Source organism: Styela clava, chromosome 6 (assembly GCF_964204865.1).
Source record: "Styela clava chromosome 6, kaStyClav1.hap1.2, whole genome shotgun sequence".
Classification (NCBI taxonomy): Eukaryota; Metazoa; Chordata; class Ascidiacea; order Stolidobranchia; family Styelidae; genus Styela; species Styela clava.
This window is the reverse complement of record NC_135255.1, coordinates 1,326,302-1,348,500: the sequence shown is the minus strand read 5'-3', so window position 1 is coordinate 1,348,500 and position 22,199 is coordinate 1,326,302. Positions and strand designations below refer to the sequence as shown.

At 36.1% G+C, this 22,199-nt stretch overlaps 2 protein-coding genes and 2 long non-coding RNA genes across 5 annotated transcripts in view; 2 read left to right on the top strand and 2 right to left on the bottom strand.

The window, feature by feature from the left end:
* LOC144424297 (uncharacterized) overlaps positions 1-22,199 on the bottom strand; it is a 180,167-nt gene that overhangs the window by 7,047 nt on the left and 150,921 nt on the right. The gene's annotated exons all lie outside the window — the stretch shown is intronic.
* LOC120330772 (uncharacterized) overlaps positions 1-22,199 on the top strand; it is a 188,918-nt gene that overhangs the window by 113,605 nt on the left and 53,114 nt on the right. The window lies entirely within an intron of this gene.
* On the bottom strand, positions 508-10,751 carry LOC120330766 (uncharacterized). Of its 2 annotated transcripts, XM_078114080.1 has the most exons (7): positions 8,157-10,751; positions 4,360-7,204; positions 4,023-4,237; positions 3,320-3,504; positions 2,667-2,971; positions 2,012-2,229; positions 508-1,789 (listed from the first exon to the last, which is right to left on the bottom strand). In XM_078114080.1, the coding sequence occupies exons 2-7, from the start codon at positions 6,605-6,607 to the stop codon at positions 1,571-1,573; spliced, it is 3,390 nt and encodes a 1,129-aa protein (XP_077970206.1). In that variant the 5' UTR covers positions 6,608-7,204; positions 8,157-10,751; the 3' UTR covers positions 508-1,570. The 2 variants fall into 2 exon arrangements, with proteins under 2 accessions (XP_077970206.1, XP_077970207.1); XM_078114081.1 differs by having other exon boundaries at positions 4,360-10,751.
* On the top strand, positions 15,079-19,968 carry LOC120330770 (uncharacterized). Its single transcript, XM_078113684.1, has 5 exons — positions 15,079-15,550; positions 15,728-15,922; positions 16,167-16,385; positions 16,804-16,894; positions 17,432-19,968. The coding sequence occupies exons 1-5, from the start codon at positions 15,496-15,498 to the stop codon at positions 17,655-17,657; spliced, it is 786 nt and encodes a 261-aa protein (XP_077969810.1). The 5' UTR covers positions 15,079-15,495; the 3' UTR covers positions 17,658-19,968.

Below are 22,199 nucleotides of genomic sequence, written 5' to 3'. Positions count from 1 at the left end.
TTCATCAAGTGCAAATCAACAGTTTTTGAGCAAGTGAAAATGTTAATACAAACCAAAATGTTATAATTGTAGCCTAAATGTAATTTGATATTTTTTGCACGGAGTAATTGTAATGTAATTGAAACATTTAAGGGAGTATTTGTAATTGGACTGAATTAATGTAATTGATCCAACTCTGATATGGACCACCCGTTGGCATAAGTAGGTTAGCGTGTTACAATACCACGATATTTCATTGATGATTTGCTTTATAGTATTTGGCAATAGTTGCTGATCAGTAATAACAGAAGTACATCTGGCGAATATTTTATAAAATTTGTCAAATTTCGCATTGAGATGCTGTCAGAAATTATTTACACAGAGAGGCCTAACTGAAAAAACTTATAATGTATTTATGCGCTAATATCCACTATTTTATGTGCTTGAGCACGACACTTCAAAATGCCATGGTGTCACTGTGAATGTGGAGCTACTTCTTCCCTGAATATATACGCAAACAGAAACATCCTGAATACTTGGAATTTTTTTTCATGGTTTTCTGAAAGTAGTAAGAAATAATTATAATGAAAAGGAGGACTGTTTTTCGCAACATTTATAGGTGCTTATTACCTAATCTAACTAACAAATGTCCACTTTAGTTACATTATCATTTCCCGGGTCTAGTATAGTTTAGTACCACAACTACTTTCAGTGGGCGTAGCATAACGAATTTTCCATATGTTATTCCTAACCCCCACTTGACTATGCCACTCAAAAATTACGTCACTACGACGTCACCATCAAGTCACGGGGCTTGCCAAAGTATATTTACGATCGTCCGGAATGGCATCCAACTCGATGGATAACGAACTCGCTAACGCCGGCGATCTCTCTCCTATGGCAATCGTTGTGACGAGTTTTGGACGACCATCCGCATACTTTGGTGGGCCTTATTACGCCTCTGTGACGTCCAAATGACCTAATTTTTTAGCGACGTAGTCAGATGGGGGTTAGGATTAACATATGCAAAAATTGTTGAGTCAGGCCAACTAGAAGTGCATGTGGTACTAAACTATACCAGACCCCATTTCCCTACTCACTTCTTCAAACTCACTTCAATTTTTAAAAAGGTATCCGGAAATTACAATAAAGATACAAAAATGAAACAAATGCGCGAAGAAAATGAGAGGGGAAGATAGGTATTGCATATCTTCAGCGATACTACAATTAATAATAACAGTTTAGATTCACGAAAAAGCCTTGACGATTGTTATTTGAAAAACTTTGCTAGGTTTCCCACGTATGTGAATTTTGTCTTTACCTCTGACTTGCTATTTTAATATAAATTACCACCCCGGTTAGTGAGTAATCATCAGTTTATCAAAGAATATAAACATCTTGATCAATTTTGGCAATTTCCAATCTTTGTAAAAAAGTTAAACCCAACCAATCGATGAAAATTAGAGCATTGTTTAAATAGCAGCAACGAGAAACAATGAAAAAAGCCCCTTACGACAACTGATCAAACTATACGAGCACATTCATCTCATGAGACATTTGCTCTGCAGTTCGAAAGGTTTTATAAAGCCTATCACTGATACTTTTTCGGTATCGAACGTTTTGAGATTTGACATAAAATTCCATTAACTTTCAGCGAAGGTTGATAGCTAGCCATTCCTTGCATCATGGAAGACCTCAGCTTTTTCACGTGAAGATATATTCTTTTTTTCTCTCGTTCGAGACTTGGTTGCTTTGGGAACCATCGAAGATATGGCGCAGTTTTCCAATCAGTTAAAAACACAGTCCCCATCTGTGAATTTAATTAAGTGTTTATGCATTTGTGTCTGACTGAAAATTTAATTGTCTTGAAGTTGTATATTTGGTATTTTGTCAGATGTTGTCAATTTATAACATATATATACATCCTTTCGTACCATGGTATATATCCAAGACAACGACGTTTTAAACTTATTGTAATATACACTATTAAAAAAGAAAACATAAAGTTTCTGTGGATATTGAATCAACTTACAGAAGACAATATCCTCAATCCGAGCCAAACATCAAGAGAATTCAATGAAGCCGGAATCATTTTTCGAACATAGTTTGATGCAAAATTATAATGCTTCCTACTGTAAATATTGGCGGCAGATCCAAAGTATTTTTTGCACTGCCTTTCCCCGTCATCATAGCTTACGTCATTCACAATTAACCAGTAACAAATTCCATTGAACTCTAACTGACATAAATCTGTAAAAAAAGGAAAAACATTAATTAAAAAGTAGTTGAAATGCACTGTAGTTGAACAAAACACGCATGCTGGGTAAACTTGATCCCAGTTGGACTTGATGCAATAGGCCCCTATCATAGAAATCGTGACAGAACCTTCAGGTTCGTGAAATATGAAAGTCGTCTTAAAAAAATTACAATATTGCTTCGAGCAGCCGATGCCTGTTTTGCTTTGTTTGTTTTATCTGTATTTGACTGGACATCTGCAAATTATTCGTTAGGCAGTCTCGTGGTTATGGCACTTATCGAAGGTAATATTTTCTCCACTTCGTTTGCTGGCAAGGATTCATTGTGCATTCACATAAACTTCGTCAGCGATAGAAATATTGAACGAATGGTTTGCAAGTTCAGTAAAAACTAAGTAGCGACAAAATAAGCATATGGCATGAAGTATTTACTTGGTTTCGGTGGTGTCGTCGGTTCTAATTTGGTTGCATTTGTGGGTTGAATTTCATCCCGTCTCTGTACAAGTCTTTTCTGATTTTCAACCTTAGCGGTTGGAATTACCGGCGTCAATACTGGTTTTGTTGTTGTTGTCTCTATTTTGACCCTTTTGGGCTTGGCCCGTGGAGATCTTGTTCGTTTCGAAACTGAAGTCAGTTTTGCATACATAGATGTTGGTTCAGTTTTGGTTCTTTGTGTCGTCATAGTTGTTGTACTTGTTCTCGTCATAGGTGTTGTACTTGCTGTCGTTGGAATTTTTCTTAAAATAAATTGTGGCTTTTTTAAATTTACAAAAATACAAAAAAAACTTTATAATTATCAAGAATTGGTTTTATGACTATATATATTATGACTATTTTTAGTTGAAGCCCAAATAATTCCAGTTCTACCAAATATAAAAATGAAAAGTAATATAGCACACAGCTATTAATTAATCAGTACACGTAGGTGTGTAGCAGACATAGCATTTAAAGATATTGATTTGTATGTAGGACCATGTGATGATGTGATGTGTTAAGTTTACATATCTGATGTAGGCCTACAGGCACTTATTGATAATGAAAAGAGCTTAAACCAACTTTGCAAAATGCCAAAATGTAAAACCTACTTCTGACATAGTACTCCAGTCAAAATGCTTTTAGGGCTGTAGACGACCATTCCTTGTACATTCGATGTTTTATTTTTCAGGACATGAATATAAAGTCTTCTCCACTTAGTTGCTGAACTCGGTTGTCCGGGAAACCAATTAGCGTATGTTTTTTGATTAGAATTCATATAGATAATTCGTTTTGTCTAAACATTCATTGGAAATATTTATTAGCAATCACGACTTAATAACAACAAAGCTACAAAGATTTATTATTAATGGATAATAATAGGTTAGGTACTGCTGCGCTTAAAAAAATAAAGAATCTTCATCGTGAAATTGACACTTGAATGCCACTGTGCGCTATATTAGTTTTGAACTTTTGATTTTTACGACAAGGAAATGAAAGGAAGACTTATGGGCTTACATATTAGTTACGAAATGAATGAAAGATAAAAATTTGGAATGAAAAATATAAAGTTTATTAAATATTTGTTTGACAAACTCTTCCAAAAATTATATACTAAATGTGATGTGTAATGTAAGTAATAGACAAATCAGTCGGAATTATCGAAATATTGTATAAAAATAAAGTGCAGGAAAATATTTTTTGCGGAACTTCAGCAAACTGGTTTGAGAAAGAGCAAAACCTATAAACAAGCAAGCCTTCCAAGCCTGCAAATGGAAAAATATAATAGGCGTAGGTTTATTTTATTATATATACCTTCAAATCTATTTGCATCCCCAACCAGATATTGCTGTAAAATGTATTTGATATTACTCCACGAATATAATTCGCAGCAATCAGATAATGTTGTCGAGTATATATATTCGCTGGAGCTCCATCCCGAGAGAGACACAATTTTCTCCCCGCAAAGTAAGTCAATGCTTTTTGCACAAGCCAGAAACAATTTCCGTTGTATCGAAATGCACAGTAGTCTAAAATCATTAGTCAATAGATGTAATAGGTTCACCATATCAGTTAAGTTGAAAGATTGAATACCGATTAGTGGAAGGTGGAAGAGACAAATTGTCAGAGCAAGATAGATGCTTATACTTACTTTGTGGTGTTGTCAAATATTTGGCCGTCGACGTTGTTGGACGATCGCGAAAACTTGTAGCATTATCCGTTACTGACCCAATTAATTTTGATGCGTTTGTTGAACTGATGGCAGTAGTCAATATCTGCGTATTTTCAGAGTGGTCAGAATCTATATGCGTTTGTTTCTTAGGATCGGAGGTGCTTGTGTTGCCTGTAAATCCTCCCGCATAAGTAAGGTTTGATGTTGGTGACATATTGTCACGCTGTTTGTTAGTTGTCGCAGTGGTTGCAACTACCAAGTTATTTATTGACTGTTCCGTTGCAGGGGAAGCAACGAGTGTTGTAGATTTTTCAGTCGTCGTAATATTGTATTCCATATTTCTGGTCACGTCTTGGCTTTCTTCATAAGCAGTATTAGTGGAGGTGGTACCATCAACAAAAGTGGTCAAATTTTCGGTTCGACCTAATGGGTAACGGAATGGACTCAAATTTGAAGCTGTTGAAAAGTTGGCTATTGTCTCAATCGGTTGCGTTATGGTGAGAGGCACAGATGTAGAAATAGGGGTATCGTCTGCGTCATCAGTAGCTGTTGATGTAACATTTTGTAGCTTAGTATCGTGTTGTGTCATCTGGGAATATTCCATCGAAAATGACGTTCTGGCGTCGTTTGGAATTGGTGTCATACTTAACCATTCGCTTGTTGTAGTAGGAGTCTTTATTAATTTTTTAAACAAACTAACGACGTTTATCTGTTGTGTTGTTGTATCGGTGGTTGTGAAATTTCCACTTGCTGTTGTAGACGAAGTAATGGCGGTAGCTTGTTCGACTGTTTGATTTCGTAAATAGTTTTCTATATATGGAAAAATGCTTAGCGGTTTGTCAGTTCCAGTTACTGCCGTTGCACGAGGGGTCTCCGTTACATTCAACTTAACAGATAGCTTCGTTTCAGAATTATAATCAGTCTGCATTGTTGTATGTATGATATCTGGAATGTTATATGAACCATACTGCAAATCTACAGGTTTGGTAACCATGCGAGTAGTTGTAAAATCACCACCGCTTGTTGTAGTCGTTGGCAGGAGCGACGAATTTTCTGTTGTTTTATTCATTTGTTTCCTGATATCATTTACATGCAGCGAAGTGTTTACAATATTCACATCTGTAGCTGAGACGAGGGTGTTTTGCAAGTGTCTTGAAGCCATAGGTAAGGGTGTTGTTTCAAGATATGGATTAGTAGGTTTAGCTGAATCAGTCGGGTTTGTTGTAGGTATGTTATCTGTAATACTGTATGGACCATACCGCAAATCTATAGTTTTTGTAATACTACGTGTAGTTGTAAAATCATCGGCCCTTGTCGTAGTCGTTGGCAGGGACGACGAGTTTTCTGTTGTTTTATCCATTTGTTTTATGATATCACCTACATACGGCGAAATAGTCCCGTCTGTAACTGATGAGAGGGTGTTTTGTGAGTGTCTCGAAGTCATGGGTGAGGGTGTTGTTAGGTAAGGATAAGTGGGTTTAGTTGAATAAGGTATGTCGTTGGTTGTATGAATATTTTTTGAACTTCTGGTTTCGGAAGATTCTACAACAAAATAATCGCTCTGTGTAGTCGTAGGAATCATTGAAGCATCTTTTGTTGTTTCATTCGACACATTAGAGTCCGAAGTTCTCTGTGCTTCATCTGTGATTTTGTCATCTTCACCCGGTTTATTTGTATAAACTGTAGTGCTCGTGGCTGATAGGTCAATTTGTTTTGTTGATTCTTCTTGTTCAAATGCTAAAGTTGTCATCCATGTGCCGTATATATAGTCAGTTGTTTGTTCCAGATCGCTCTCAGTAGTGTCTAAAACTTTTTCCTCTGTAATATCAGTTGTCTGATGCGGTTTTGTTAACATGATATCTGACTCGGTAGTAGACGTTGACACGAATTTTGTTTGGTCTTCTTCAGATTTGGGGAGGGAGAGTGTAGTTTGATTCAAAATTGGTGTTACCATCTCAGGTGTGTCCGATTCTGTTGTATTTAATAATTCATTTTCCATCGAATTGGTATTTGCGGTGCTCAGTACGTTTTCATTTTTAGTTGGAGTTGTGATCAGTGAGGTTGTTGGTAACTTGGTCTCTGACTCGGTGGTGGGCATCGACATAAAACCTGACCCCAGTTCAACATTTATAGTCGTACTATCTTGCGAAACTTTTCCGACAATGAGCTTTGTCAATTTGTAAGCTGAAGTAGATGTTTTTGTTTTGTTTTCAGATATTGTAGCCATCTTTTCATCTGGGTTAGACTCATTAGACAATCTTCCTCGTATTGATGGATTTTCAAAACTTATTGATGTTGTTGAAATAGGCTTTGATGGAGATGGAGTAATTATTGGTTGACTATTATACAGAATTTTTAGGTCGTAAACGGTGGTATTCAATGTTACGTTACCGTTTAAATATGAAAATGTTATTGGTGCGTTATGAGCATAATTTGGAACAGCACTGTCATTTACTTCGTTAGGAATTTTGACATCTGATTTTTGAACTCGTGCAGGACTTTGAAGAAGCAATATTGAATCCTTGTTTTCGTTTTCCTGTTTCAAGAAATAATTTAGTGATACATTTATAAATGTCAAATCAAACCCATAGTAATCATATAGTAGTAGTAATTCATATCTTGTAATTAACCAGTGAAAGGTTACAGAACACTGACAAATGCTTATCTGATGATAACCGAGACATACATGAAACTTACTGTATAAAGTTCTACAGACTTGCCTGGAATAAAAGCAATGGTAAAGTAACAGCAGCAACAATGATGAGAAGAATAAATAATACACTGACGATTCCAATGAACAAATATCGCTTTTCGACACACCAACCTGAAAAATTATGAAATTATGTGAGGAAGTCCGTACACGTACCAATTAAATATACTACTGATGTATCTTATATCACGTTTTACATTAACAGTGATCACCCATCGACTCTCAATACTCGGACGATATTAAAAAAAACAAGGGTACTTTTTATTTGGATAATGTCGCTCATTAATAGCTTTTTAATGCAGGTCATTTTTCTGTCGTCATCACCGAAGCAATATAAGAACAACGCGCCATATATATATATCATTTTCTAGTATCCAACAAACTGATGATTTCTCACTTGAATATTTGTTTCAAATAAATGTCGTATTTAGAGCCAAGAGAGCCATTCTGATTGCACAAAAATAGTTTTGAAAAAATTTGAGAAATGTCTTAGATTGTGGATTTTGTAGTATGGCATTGGTTGCTAATCATTTGCTCCAACAATTTATCTGGCGTGAAAAATGGCTACTGTTATTTATAGGGATGTCATAACGTACTTTTCCTAAGATTTTTCCTTATTTTCAATGTCTTCGTCTTGAAAAATATTTTTGTCCTTATTTCTGAGAAACTTTATTTATCCTTATTTTGACATGTGTCTAAATTTTTGTTTAGTTTTAGGGGTAGAGGTTATTATACCGGGTACTTAGATTGGTCAATTCGAATGATTGATTTGCTAGAAATGATATTGAAACCGCATTGATTGCTTTGAATCAAAATACAACTTAGAAGTGAGATGGAACAGATAGTTTCTAAGAATAAAGAACTGCTGGAGCAAATCCTTATGATGCAAACTTTGCAAAGTATGATTAGACAGGACGGATCGCTTTGGCATGAATACATTTTGTTTATTACATTTCGTTCTTATCTTATCATCATGTTTTCCTGACGTCCTTATTTTGGGGTTCATATCGATGGCAGCACTGGTTATTTACCATCTCTACGCAATGTTGTATTGAAATAAACTTACGTGTGGCCTTTGCACTCATTGATGGTTCTGGTTTCTCTGCAACATCATATGTGTCCATTGCGATGATAGAATGATAGAATATCAATCCAATTGATTGCTTACTCTCACATTCTGTTCCAAATCTACATTGATATACTTAATGTTTTATCTGTTTGCCAACGATGAAACGCAAATCCAAAACGTTATTTTTATTGCCAAGCAATTAAATATCTGATATTTTATAAACAGTATGATATCATTTGTATAATCCGTGTATTATAATCTATATGTTTTGATGTCGTAAAACACGTGTTTATTGTCTTGCTGATGCAGTGCGTTGTATTCGATTTGTGTTTCACGCGAATACAATCTGCGCTTTCCTGATTGTCTTTCTCACTCTTTCCTTTTTTGTCATATTCTCAATAAAAATATAAACGCGTATTTTGACCATTTGCTTATTTTAATTGAGTCAAATATGAAAAATGTCATCTACCAAATACAAGCTGTAAACGCTAAATCTACCGTCATATATTTACCTTCTTTTTGTTGAAGATACTTTTCTAAAACTAGATCACTTTGACGTCTTGTTTTGTGGACTTTTTTTTTCGGACTTTTCACAAAAATTTCAATTGCGATATAACTTGCCAGAAAAACAAACAATGAGTTTGAGTGGAAATATTTATTATCATCCGCGAAAAACAAATATGCTGTTAAAATAATTGGTGGGTGGATTTCATTGTAATTCAAAAATGTGAAGAATGAATAATATGGCTAAAGTCTGAAGTTGGAGAAGTATTTTGCTTTTGAGTGCGAGCTCGATTTACTACTCGAACCTAACCCATGTTCCATACTCTCTTCTCCCAGCTATGAACAGAAACATCAGAACGTGTGAATGCCAGAATATTCAACATTTTTTTTTATTGTATTTCACGATATGAGACTGATAGAAAGTTGACCTTAAACAATACCGCAATGCGTTAAGTAGCTGCTGCCCTGCGGATAACATTAAACTTTGCTGGCTCTGACTTGAGATTAACGTTTTTGTCAAAAACATCCACGACGACCTGCACGACCTTAAAGTGTCAATACCTCTATTACCATTATGACCATTGTAAAAAATTGCGTTCGCCTGAAGCTTGTTTTGTGCTTATTTATCGAAGAAATAAGAGAGAAAGTGTTTTCCTGTTTCGTACACATATCTAAAGCGATTGTTATCAACCAAATTTTTAATGCTGTTATCAATGGTTGTATCAATGTATATGAGCTCATAGGGTAGATTGGGAAGATATAAGTTGAATTTTTTAGCCCAAATTATGAGTACAATGAATACACAAATGTACAAAGTGTGTAACTTAATACTACAATTGGAGTGAGTATCCAATAAACGTAATATATATCCTGTCATTGCAAAAACGTCAATCAATTATTTGAAATCCTCTGGTATATAATATTTATATATTTTTTCCATGAACTGGTCTGTATTTCGTTTATTGCACTATTAGTTTTTGAATTTTATATATTGCGTTAGTAATGTGATCGCATTTGTCTTGATTAGTGATGGGATATTATGACACTGAGTTTCTGAAACATTCGTCTGTTGATGTTCGAATAAAACAAGGTGAAATTTGGTATCCTTAGTGAGTTGGCGAGTAATTTAAAATTCAACTAGAATAAAATATTATTAACACGAGGAATTGATAGTGCGTATGGGATTGGCATTATTTTCGAAAGACACAACTAGGAATATTAGTTTCGAATATTTAATTTTGGAATAGAATTTCGAATAAATATTTTTTCCTAAAATTGCTTCAAACCAATTCGAATTACTCTGATTTGAATCATTTCAATTCAGAATTCTGGCACAATCATGCTATAACTGAAAATGATTGTTATTAGCTTTACATTCCAGTGTGGGTGATATATATAGTTTGAATTTTGAAAATGTTATGAAAAGATATTGTCATCAGAGACACGTACTTTTCGATCTTTATCTCTATTGGTATGCAAAATTAATGCGCCGTTTCAGTTTAGTAATACCTTTCCCGTGACTAGATAACGCGATGATAAATTGTAGTCTATTAGCCTGAAGGAAAAGAGATATATACGATATGATGACGTTTTCTATACGTTATAATGAAATATCGCACTCGAATCTCGACACATTCATTTATTTATTAATATTTGCAAATTCAATGAAAGTGATTTTTATTATTGATGAAAATTTTTTTTAAACTGACATTTATTTATTTTTTCAATCGGGTTAATAATTCTGTCGAATACTGTACAGTGTACATACTGTCGAATAACTGAATTTTTCTAAATTTAAAAAACTACGTGCTTTAACTTGACCAAAATATACTAACTTAAATGAATTGAACAGTACTCGAATAAATCTCTTATTTTTAAAAAAGAAGATAAAATATTGATATATAGCTATACCAATTTCTCTAAGCAACTACCTTGAGGCCTCGTATGTCTGAATTCGGCCCTGCTCATATGTTCACAACATAACAGCGTTACAAAACAAAGCAAGAAAACGATAAACATTAATGGACAAAAAATGTGCATATTGATCGTTTTGTTAATATGTTCTTATACTTATTGGTATTTTCTTTTTATCGTGCTTATTCCTGTTATCGCTCTTTAATAAATAGACCAACTGCTTTGAAATTTTCAGTGGTTAATGAAGACCATTACTTTCACTTACGGTATTTCAAAAATTTCTGCGGGCTCTATGGGATTCGTTTATTTGTTGGCCAAGTAGCCGTTAAAATTGCGCGCATTGTGTCGAATCCGCGTCGCGTTAGTCGTGAAGATTGCGGTTTTTGTTTTTATGTACTTTTATTAGAAATATCAATGGTACATTCGCCAGTAACCCCGGCCTCCCCAGCGCGGGGGCTCAAAACAATATTTATAAAGTAAATACAAATAAGATTTTAACCTTAATAAAGTATTGAATTGAACATGTAAGTATAACCGTCAAGAAAAAGAAAAAGTACAGCTTATCTAACTGAGTCAGCCCCTCAAGATATATAAAACAAGAATAAATAAATATTTAGTAAGTGGTACGTTGACTGGCAGATGGTACATTTTAAGATTAATATAAGACATGTCAACATCAGACACGGACAACTCACAGAGAAAATCCTATGCAAAAATGACAAATATAAAATTGTTGCGAGGGGCTGGCAAACTCGGCGATAGGTTCTAAACAAGAAGAAAATGCAACTGAATTATAATTACCGCTCGCCTTTTTTCTATTAACGGAATCCAACGGAACAAATGGTCGGATCAGTTCAAGGTTTTGAACGCCTGGGTAACCCAAAATATGTCAGCTTCGCGGGCAACATTCGGGACGCCCAGACCCCCGCCGCAGCCGTGAAGTGGAAAAACGGCTGACAGGTCCGGTCTGGTAACCGGAAAACGGTTCTCATCAGACGACGGATGCTGGCATCTAGCGTCCACGGAAATATAGAATCCGTAGTTATAAGAATAGTCTTGGAGGAAATGCAAATTAAAATTTTTGGTTCAAAACACACTCTGTCCGACGATACTTCCAGACGTCAACCCGGCTGAGAACAGTGACCTCGCAACCATTGAGCAGGAAAAGCTCACTGTCCACCAAGGCAAAAACATGGCATTTGGATGGTTTAAATTGCATTCCGGACCATTGCGCAAGCTCCCCACATATCGAGAGTTGCCTCAAGCTGTTGTCGCAACGACGCACATAGGGCAGAATTGCCTGCGTAGCCCTGGCCGTTAGCGGTCACATCCGGCGCACATCGTAACCGGTAACCGACGTCCGGCAAACCCTTGATGCCCAAGAATAGAACTTTCATCACCATGTTGAAAATGATCGCCTAAAAAGGGATCCCTGACGGACTCCTCTACCAGATGGAATAGGGGACGTGTCACCATCAGTAGTTCCTATGGTGAACACGTTATCCCTGTAAACGTCAGCAACGGTTTCCAACATGTACCCGGTGCACTAAAATGTCGCAGGACTTCGAGAATGGCATCATGCCTAACCGACCCGAAAGCATTGTGGATGTCAAACCACGCCACATAAGAATTACGCTTGTGTTTCTTGGCATCCGCAATGACCGAATCAAGCATAAAAACATACTCAAAACGCTTTCGGAAGGAACGAAGCCGAAGAAAGGGGAAATCACTTCCCCCTAGATGCCCAAGACTGAAGACCACGTGCAATCACGGCTGCATAGATTTTATACAGCGTGCGGCAGATTGCGATGGGTCTCCAGTTCTCGACGTCATCCATATCGCACTTCAGGCTGCATTAATAATTTTTGCAACCACAGGGAGGACCGGAATATGGGTTATCCACGGGCTTAGGATCAACCACGAGAACGGGCGAGGTCGGACCCGAGACAGAATATACGACAACATCAAATCTTGAGTCACCTAGTCAGGTAAAATCCCTGTCAACAGGACCGGAATTTTTCGCCGACTCCCCGAGTGCAATTACTCGTTCAGGGCTTCACTGTGACATATTGCATACCGGTAATCGTATTACTCCGTTTTGGTCTTCGTGTCTATGTATTTAGGCATCGTTCTCTTGTTTACGTCTGATATAACAGATTTGATAAACTGAGAAGAAAAATCAGTTCTATTTTGTCCTAATGGGTATGCAAAATACACATATAGATTTTCTAAAATGAGATATTACATTATGGATAGATAGATATTGGAATTGTACAGGAAATAGACTGCAGAAAATATAATCCCAACTAGAATGTCACTAAGATCACAGCAAAACATTCTCAAACAAGAGATTGTTCAAAATCAAATGTAGTTTGTCACGAAGCATGATTGTGCTTCTTTCAGTCAATCTAGATTTCTGACCATCAAATTCGATACACGTTTTAAAATAAGTTATATATTAATTTAGTATACGGTTCAAATGGTAAACTTGCAAATCTGATTAACATTCAGTCATATAATATACTTCATCCATTTTAAATTCAGCATAATGTACAAAAGGTGGCATGAACAAACAATTTTTAGTGTTGGGCGTTATGGAGAATAACATGGCCCCCAGAGCAGAAATCGGCCTTTTGTGGTTGTGTCAGATTTTGCCTTATTTTCCGGACAGCTTGGTAAAGTTCAAATCGCTCAGGAACATCTTTAGCCATATTTTTAGAATGCTAATATGTACGATGTGAAATATGATGCGACAAGCAAAATATTATTATGATTCAAGACTGTGACACATTTGGTTTTAATCTGTCTCTTCAATTCATTTAGCATCATACCTTTTGGTTCCAGTGAATAGGTAGATACATGGTATTTTGTTATGATATATGAATTGTACCTCCAGAAGTATGCGCGCCAAGATGGCGCACAACCTGAACATAGTATGTTTGTACCGGTTAGGATTCAGGTTGTGCGACATCTCGGAGCGCATACTTCTGGAGCGCCTGAATTTTTTTTTTCAGGCTTTGCTGCGTAGGAAACACTTACTTTCTAATTTTCGTACAAGTTCTAAAAGGGCAGGAGATATTGTTGTACATGAGTATACTGTATTTGCTGATAATTTCAGTTTCAACTTTGTTATCGATTCGTGAATTATAATATATATCAAAAAGTCACTGATAATTTCGTATATTCAAATGCAGATTTAATTATAGTGTAGTCCGAATTTGCATGTTCTTTGAACACATCAAGTTTGTGTTTGCCTTCCGTCCAAATTAAAACAGCTTTCGATGTACCACAGATCGAGATAGAGATAGAGATTAGAGATTTTTTTTATTTATACACACGATTTTCAGTCGTTTCCGGTTTGTTATTTATAGAGATAATAGCCCATTGCATTAATTGGTGTTTTGGTTTGGTGTATCTGGAAACTACAATCGTCGTTACCAAAAGAGTACCTGACGAAAGAGTTCCAATCGCTTCAATGTGGTTGATATTTAGGCGCGGTGAATTTAAATTACACACAAGCTCTTGATTTTTTTCTTTACCAGCTTTTGTTTGCTATCAGTCTTCCGGGAAATTTTTTACCCTTTTTTTCTCTATCTTTGAAAACACATCCACTACGCTAAAATCGGAAGTTCCGAGGTCGACTACGGCTTTATCCAACATCAAAATTATACCTTAATGTGGACAATGATAACTCGAACAGAACTTTCTCACACGAAACACAAAAACGACTCTATTATATATACACTATGAACTAACTTAAAACAGCACAACAGACAAAAACGCGAAAAATGTCTGCTCCCTACCAAAAAGCAAGTCGAGTGTCTTTGTCCCAGCCAAAACGTGGCCGACGATGCCTTCATGCCTTCGCGTTCGGCGGCAATCATCATCAAACAGTAAAAATCAAATCAAATTACAAAAACAGACAGAAAAACAAAAGGGTAAACAACAAACGGAAAAATACCATCACGTTAGCATTTAGTAGAGTCGAGAGAGAGATGTAGTTTCATTATTTATTCAAATTTGATAAACATTTCTATCTCTTGAAATCAATTAATATTAGCACAATTATATCAATTAATTAATAGGAAATTAATTTTATTAATTATGCAACAAATTTTGACAGCTCATGATGTGCATGCAAAATTTTTAAAGACGATAAATTGAGGTATTAATCATTAAAATATTTTCACACATTGGCGTTTTCTCGGCTTGTCATTGAGCAATGAAATACGCCTCTAAGCGGGGAACACTATGCTTAAAGGTTAGTAGTCCTGCACGATTTAAAAGGCTAACAAAAACGAGAAATATGTGGCGGTATTATAATACAACGCAGGTAAATAATTCACAATCAGGTAGTGCTTAATAGCTGGAGAGGACTGCAATGGTGAAATGTGTCTTAGGGTTAACAACCAACTTGTATGTGGCCCACCAAGATAAAAAAAAAAGCTATAAAGGTCTATGCATTGACATCTACAAGACAAATGAATGTCTGCAAAACAGAACTGTAGCAACTAAAAGCAGTTTTATAGGAAGTGATGCTTCAAATACAATGCGATTCATCGAATATGCTTGAATGGCAAAACCACTTTTGAAAAAAAAACATTTGAACCGTGCGGAAATAACCATACGTTACTCATGCCAAGGACGTACAACGTTTAAGCATGGTGCTAGGATTAGGACGACAATGTATTATTTCAATTACGGACCTTATATATCTCGAAGTATTTTTTTTTTCAAATTTATCATCTTGGATTATTTTGATATTTGCTATTCATATGGATCATATAAGAAAAACGGATGCTAAGGTCCTTCTACATGCTTGGTATATTTTGCGGTGTTCACCTGTTATACCGAGACATTCACCGCTGCTGACCATCGCATTCGTTCTGACTTAAACGTCGAATTGACAACAGGTGTCATGGATGATTCTGTGTATATTGGTCTTTGGATTTTGATGATATCTTTATGTTACGGTGAGCTTGTATTTAAAATTACTTATCTGTCAATCTATTTAATTTTTTATTTTATTTCAAAAAACAAAACATTTCTCAATGGAAGACGTTCTGGCACACGAGGTTTGGTAAACATTTATATGTATATTTAAATTGTGATTCTCCATCATTCATTTGGTTTAAAATTTTCTTTTGAAGATTCTCATTTCACCAACGCTTTTCACACCGAATCATTTAATAACGTGTGTTCAAACCCTACTGGAAATATTACCTATCTTCACAAAAAGTTCACAAGTGAAAACTGCTCTACCAAAAATTCGTTGATGGTATTACATTTGTTGGACGTAGAGCGCTATTGCGACAGCGCTGAAAAATCTGTCATTAAAATTGTAGGTAAGCGTCACGCGGTTGGTTCTATACTTGATTTAAATCTTTAAAATAATTCAATAATAAATAATTCAGAGTATGCCTTGTTAATTATAGGCCGTACTACTTCTGAAGATTTACAATATCAGCTGTACTCTCAAACGAAGAAATATTTATATATTTGCTGTCTTTACAGCGTACAAGAAAAAAAACATATATGTAGTAGTCGATAAGTTATACGATTTGTGTTGTAATTGGTTTACGTATTCAGGGCAGAACATCTGTAAGTTGAAACCTAGGACTTGCCTCATTGCACAGAGAGGATGGAAAATTTGCGAAAACGTTAAAAATGGATTCCAGCAATGTGAAAGCAAATTGTGGATTTTCAACAAAACTTCTCTTCCGAGGATCAGATTTAAAGGACACGAAAATACAACAGCCAATTCAGTATTTATGACATACGACTTTCTGAGATGTCAGAAAAGTGACGGTAGGGCATTGATACAACTAATTCATTGACACGAAAAATGCGTCAGGACGAGCATACGTTTAGAAAAACCCAATACTACACATTTGAAATAAATTCCGATTATTTGACAAAATGAGTTATTGGACACAATATGGCCCGAAATAGATCGTTCTGATAAATTTTTATTGTTCTTTTCAAGATTTTTCAAAAAAAAATAGGCTTTTTTCGCTTTCAGTACTCGTTGAATCGTTGGTAAACTATTACTTTTACTGTTGTCAAATTCGGAATCTCGCGGTACCGATATTTCACTGATCCCAAGTACTGTTTCTTTTAAAAATTATCCTCGAATTTTGCTGCAATTTTTAATTTTGCAAATATTTCGATGACCAATAATAGTCATTTTCATATATTTGAGCGTTTCTCTATTGTTCATGTTCAGATGAGAAACCAACGACATCGGATTCATCGCGTGTGGTTTTAGGAATTCTACTCGGCCTCTCCATCATTGCTATAATGCTTCTTTTATTTTTGTAAGTTTCTATGTATATATATATAGTACGAGCAGGGTCGGATTTAGACGGTGACATGCCGTAAGGTCCCATAAATTTATTATGACGTCATTACAGAGATTTCATGTATTGTAAAATATATTATGTCATGAATTATTTTCCAAGATGTTTGTAAAATACGAAATTTAGAGAGAGTAGAGCGTCCATGCGTTTTCAGACTTGAGCCTGCCAAGTACATAGGTAAATTCAGCCCTGGCATTATGTTTGATTTTAAGGGCATGGCAGTGTGTGACTAATGTGGTGCAAAACAACATCCGTTTTTTCCACTTGTATTTGAAGTTAAATATGTGCTATAGTGTTTTCCAGGTAGAAGTACAAGTGACATAATATACTGAAACCAGGGCCAGTAAGACGTCACTATGATGCAACTGTATTATTATGAGGTCATAAATGATTTTTACATTGGCTGAAATTATAGTTACGGGCAAGATACGCGACATTTTACTTATTCTGTGAATAAGGGTTCAATTTTGAAAATGAATTTTGATCACATTTCAGCTTGATTAAAAAGAAACCGTTTCTGCTACAAAGGTTCTCTGCACACACTCATTCAAAGCTTTCGCCGAATCCGATTGAGACCATCGAGGATCTATATTCAATGGCTCAGGAAACAAAAAGCGTGAATACTAATTACGTGATGGCGAGTGAAGTAAATTGTTCAACTAGCAAGAAAACTTCCGAGCATACACAAGAGAGAGATTTTGTTGAAGAAGCTGATGACTGAGTAATACTCGTCAGTCGTGTTTCCTGATCGACAAAATATATATCGTGTTTGTAAGCCATAGCGTTTTCATATTTATATTGCACTGTTTTTTTTTTGTTTGTTTGTGTAAATTCGGTCAATTCTAGTTTTCCGAAACTAGTTTGATGGCTGAGGAAATCAAGCTCTGTGACGAGACTTCGACTTGTAAAGCTCAGGTAGATACTATAAAAATTCGCTAGAAAACTAGTCATCAGTCAAATCCTTCAGTCACTGAGGTCATTCTACACACCTTCCTATATGCTGACGCATTTTAATATCGTAACGCTAATAACCAAATTGCGTAAGTCATATTCAGCAATTCCATGAAAAGCGTAAAAAAACTTACTAATGATATTGTTATGCCATTGAGAGAAAATAATTCCCCATGGTTCAATTTTTTAGTCGTATCCGAATTTTGACTTAATTTGTATGATGTAGGCATGTGACGTCATAAGGACGCACTGTGATTTACGAAGAAATGTGCCTATGACTTGGTGACATACGCAATTTTTCAACTTGGCTATATCCATCAGTCCTGAAAACCAAATATTCGAAAAACGTATGTAATTTACATTATATACGATGTCTAATCCCCAAAATAGCTTATCTGTTTTAATACCAATATATTTTTTATCTATATAATGCACTCTGCACACTTAACCGAAATGAGACTTTTAATAAATAAAAAAGCAATGAATCTCTAAATAAAAGCCAACCAATATTAATTGGACTCAGAAAGTGGATATCACAAGTGCCCACTTTCCTATGCCGCAGTGTAAATTCAAATTTATATATACACTAAGCTAGAATCTATGATGCAAAAACCCGAAAAATACTGTGCCGATGTTATTTTGCATTTGTGACGTCACAATTTTATAAAGTGGAATTTATTGTGATGGGACAATTGCAATAATGTTCACGTCACATACATCTCCATTTTTATGTGTTTCGGAATCCTTGGGAAAAAATCTGAATTAACTGACAGGTGCAGCATTGCATAAATAACTATTGCAACTCAAAACCGCCAAAAAGTGACGCAATTCGGTTATTAGCCTGACGATATACTATTGTACTAATTTCCCTAACTGGCATTGGCTCTTCCACCACTTGAACAAACCACGTAGGCTATTGCTAGGGTTACCATATTGTGCTTATTTTTAAGATTTGTGCTTATTTTCCAGCCCGCGTCTTATAAAGTAACGATGTGCTTATTTCTAAGAAAAGTGCTTATTTTTGAGTTGCGTGCTCATTTTGTCATAGAAACACTGATGACTCGTCCTTGTTTTGCTTACAAAGCTTCCGTGGAAACGAGGGAGATGAATATCATTGTTCGCGGCTTCGCGCTTCTCTGCGTTATTTTTGTGACGTATAAAATAGCTACGTTCCACCGTGACCTTGTGTCTCGAACCGCTCACTTTCAGCACGAACTGTTTCTGTTAGCGGTAGGGTTTGCGGTATTTCCAGGCAAACTGTGACACATTTACAATAGTTGTTGCTAGTTTTTAGGAATACTGTTTTTAGGGACAAACCATAATTTAGACAATGAGTAAACGAAGGCATGAGTTTCGTTTCGAATATGAAAAAAAAACTTGCTAATGTCAAACAAAGTCGAAAAGGTAAGAGCTATGCTCACTGCTGCTATTGCGACAACGAGAAAAACAACAATTAGTGCCCACAATACTACTACAAAACACAAGAAGCATTGCGGGAAACCAAATTTTGAAGATTTTTATAGCAGGGGTCGGCACCTACGGCCAGAGGAAGTAAAATAATTCGGCGGCAATGCTTCACTGAAATTTAGCGACAAAACGGCGGCTGCGAATTTCAATCATAATTTTATAATTTACGCTCGAGGAGCAGATTATTGGACACGGAGTGGGCCTATGGATCCTTATCATGATGTTATTGTTCTTCTTCCTATCGTTATGAAAAAATAGCCTTTCTTTTCAATTACTGGACCAAAATGAAATTTTCAGTGCGGAGAACAGGATTAGTGATAGCCATTCAGAAAATGTTCTAGTTTTGGCTTCATCCAGTGTGTCACCTGATGCCGAATAGGTATCAAGCGTAATGCAACAAATACTGTTACATTAAATGTCATTTGTAAATTTTTTGCATAATAAGACGAATTGAGTCCACGCGTTGTCGCAGTGTTTGCTTGCTATTTAGTCTATATTTTCAACTTTTGATCTGTGTAAATAATGTGATTCATCAGCCGCCCGTTCAGTTTTTATCTTTCTTAATAAATTATGTGCGGCCCGCTAAGATTCGTAACCCTTTATTTTGGCCCACGAGCGACAAAAAGTTGCCTGCCGCCCATTGCTTTAAGGGTTGCGTGTGGCAGTGACTTTGTGTGTTTCCATGGTATTTGCGGGAACAAACTAACGCTAAAAAAAATTGGCAACGTATTGAAAAAACAAGACTTCCCGTGTAACGGAATATTGCGAGAGTGCATTTTCGCCAGAACGGAATCTGTCAATCAATCAATCTTTTATTTGTCAACACAAAAAACAAGCATATAAAAAACTGTTACAACAAACGAAATATACTGATCATGTTAATTGTGTGACTGGAGTCGCGAGGGACCTATAAAGGTCTTCAAGCAGCGACACCTAGCTGATCGACGACTAGGCTGTCAGTATAAAGTTCCAGCGGTGGATGTTGGATAACTTTTTCAGCGAAATTGCTTTTTTTCCAACCTCGTGGTCATGTGATAGTTTTTAACTTACTAATATGCAGCCCAGCGGTATAAATACCCAACTATACCCGCGATTTGACTTGCACGTGATCGACCAAAATCAGTTTCTTTAAATTACTGCAAAATCGCTTACGTCACGACCCCGTAATGGCGATGGTTTTACTCACATTATTCTTACCGATTTCTGTAGTCATAAAAGTATGGAATCAAAATATGTTTTGCAATTTGCAAGCATTGCGGTACATTTAAATAATCTGATACTCGACAAACAAAATATAGTGGACAAATGGCCAAGCGGATAAGCAACATTGCGCTGAAGTAAATGGCTATTATTTGCAGACAAATAAAAGTGTGGATTATTTTTGGCTAAACGTCGAATAAATCCGCTTGTTTTTCATGCTTTTGTTCCGACAAAGTCGGAAATAAAGAAAGTTTCAATAATTTATGTCGCTAATTGAGAACGTATCTGAATATATACAATTTATCTATATTTGATCTTGAAACTAGGCGAGACGTACATTGTGACTAAGACGCACCCATGAAAGTGCAGAATAATACCTCGACGACCCATGGAGTCCCAATTCCCGCGAAATTGTAATGAGCTAATCGATGAAGTAACTATTCACTGATAATCGTATTGCAGGCCGAGGCGCAGCAGCTAGTTTCGGGTTCGAAGCGCCCCTTTTTGAAATTTTCGGAAGCCCAAATATGTCGCTAGGGATTTCTCCACCTACTCATCCCGATCTCTCACTTCCGATTTGGACTGAGTCTTCATTTCTCACAACATATTTCCTCCTTTAAAGAGAATGATTCACCCGTCAATAATATTTGGTAAGACTTTCTTTAATAAAGGCTTGCAATTGGTGCAGAAGTTGAAATCCCGAGAAAACATTTATTGTGCCCTCTAGCATTCCAATTTCCAAGACAGTGACGATCCGTATAAATAAAATCGAATAGAACATTTCAACGCATTAGAGTTCACATTACACTGTCAATTTTGCTGTTGCTTTTTTGATATAATGAACAATGCGACTTGCTTTATCTTACGCCGCATACTTGATTAACACACTCAATCAGACAAGGCTTTACCAATGTCTCACCGATGTTATGGGGATTTTTGGCTCTCAGTATTCGCAGTACATTTGCATAAGACAAAGTCAGTATCGCCTTTAAACTCATCTGAAATTATCCTCCACACTGTCAAATCTCATCTTTCTCACATAACTTGCTTTTATTTTGAAAAAGCTGCGATTTTTTTTTTGCAAACTGAGGACGGATCTTAGAAATACGTTGCCTCAGTGGATGGGGCTTCATAGAACCATTGGGGAGGGTCTCAAGGCATACAACGCATCGCGGCAGCTGCTCAAAATTTTTCTTTACAAACATGAGACCACAGCAGTGAATATGATGATCGTACTTTCTTTTTACATTATACATTACCTTTTACTAACAGATTAGCGAAATGACGGCACGGGCCAGATGTTTATTCATCAGAGCGTATGCCTACCTAATATTACAAAGCGGCCGATATTCCGATACTATGTAAATATTGCCTCACGTGTGCAGGGCAGACTGGTTAAAACACTAGTATTTAAGCATTATTCATACTACACATTATTTCAGATTGAAAAGGGATATAATACATCATAAGAAATTGATGTTCCGGATTCAGATGCGTTAATTAATTTAGATGCATTGTGTACTGAAGCTAGTAATCTCGGTGTTCAATTAGAAAACTCATAGGCAGGGATATCTTATTATAAGAATATCGATTATTGTCCACACGTCGTAGCGCCGCCGTCCACGTTTTACGTGAAAACATTTCA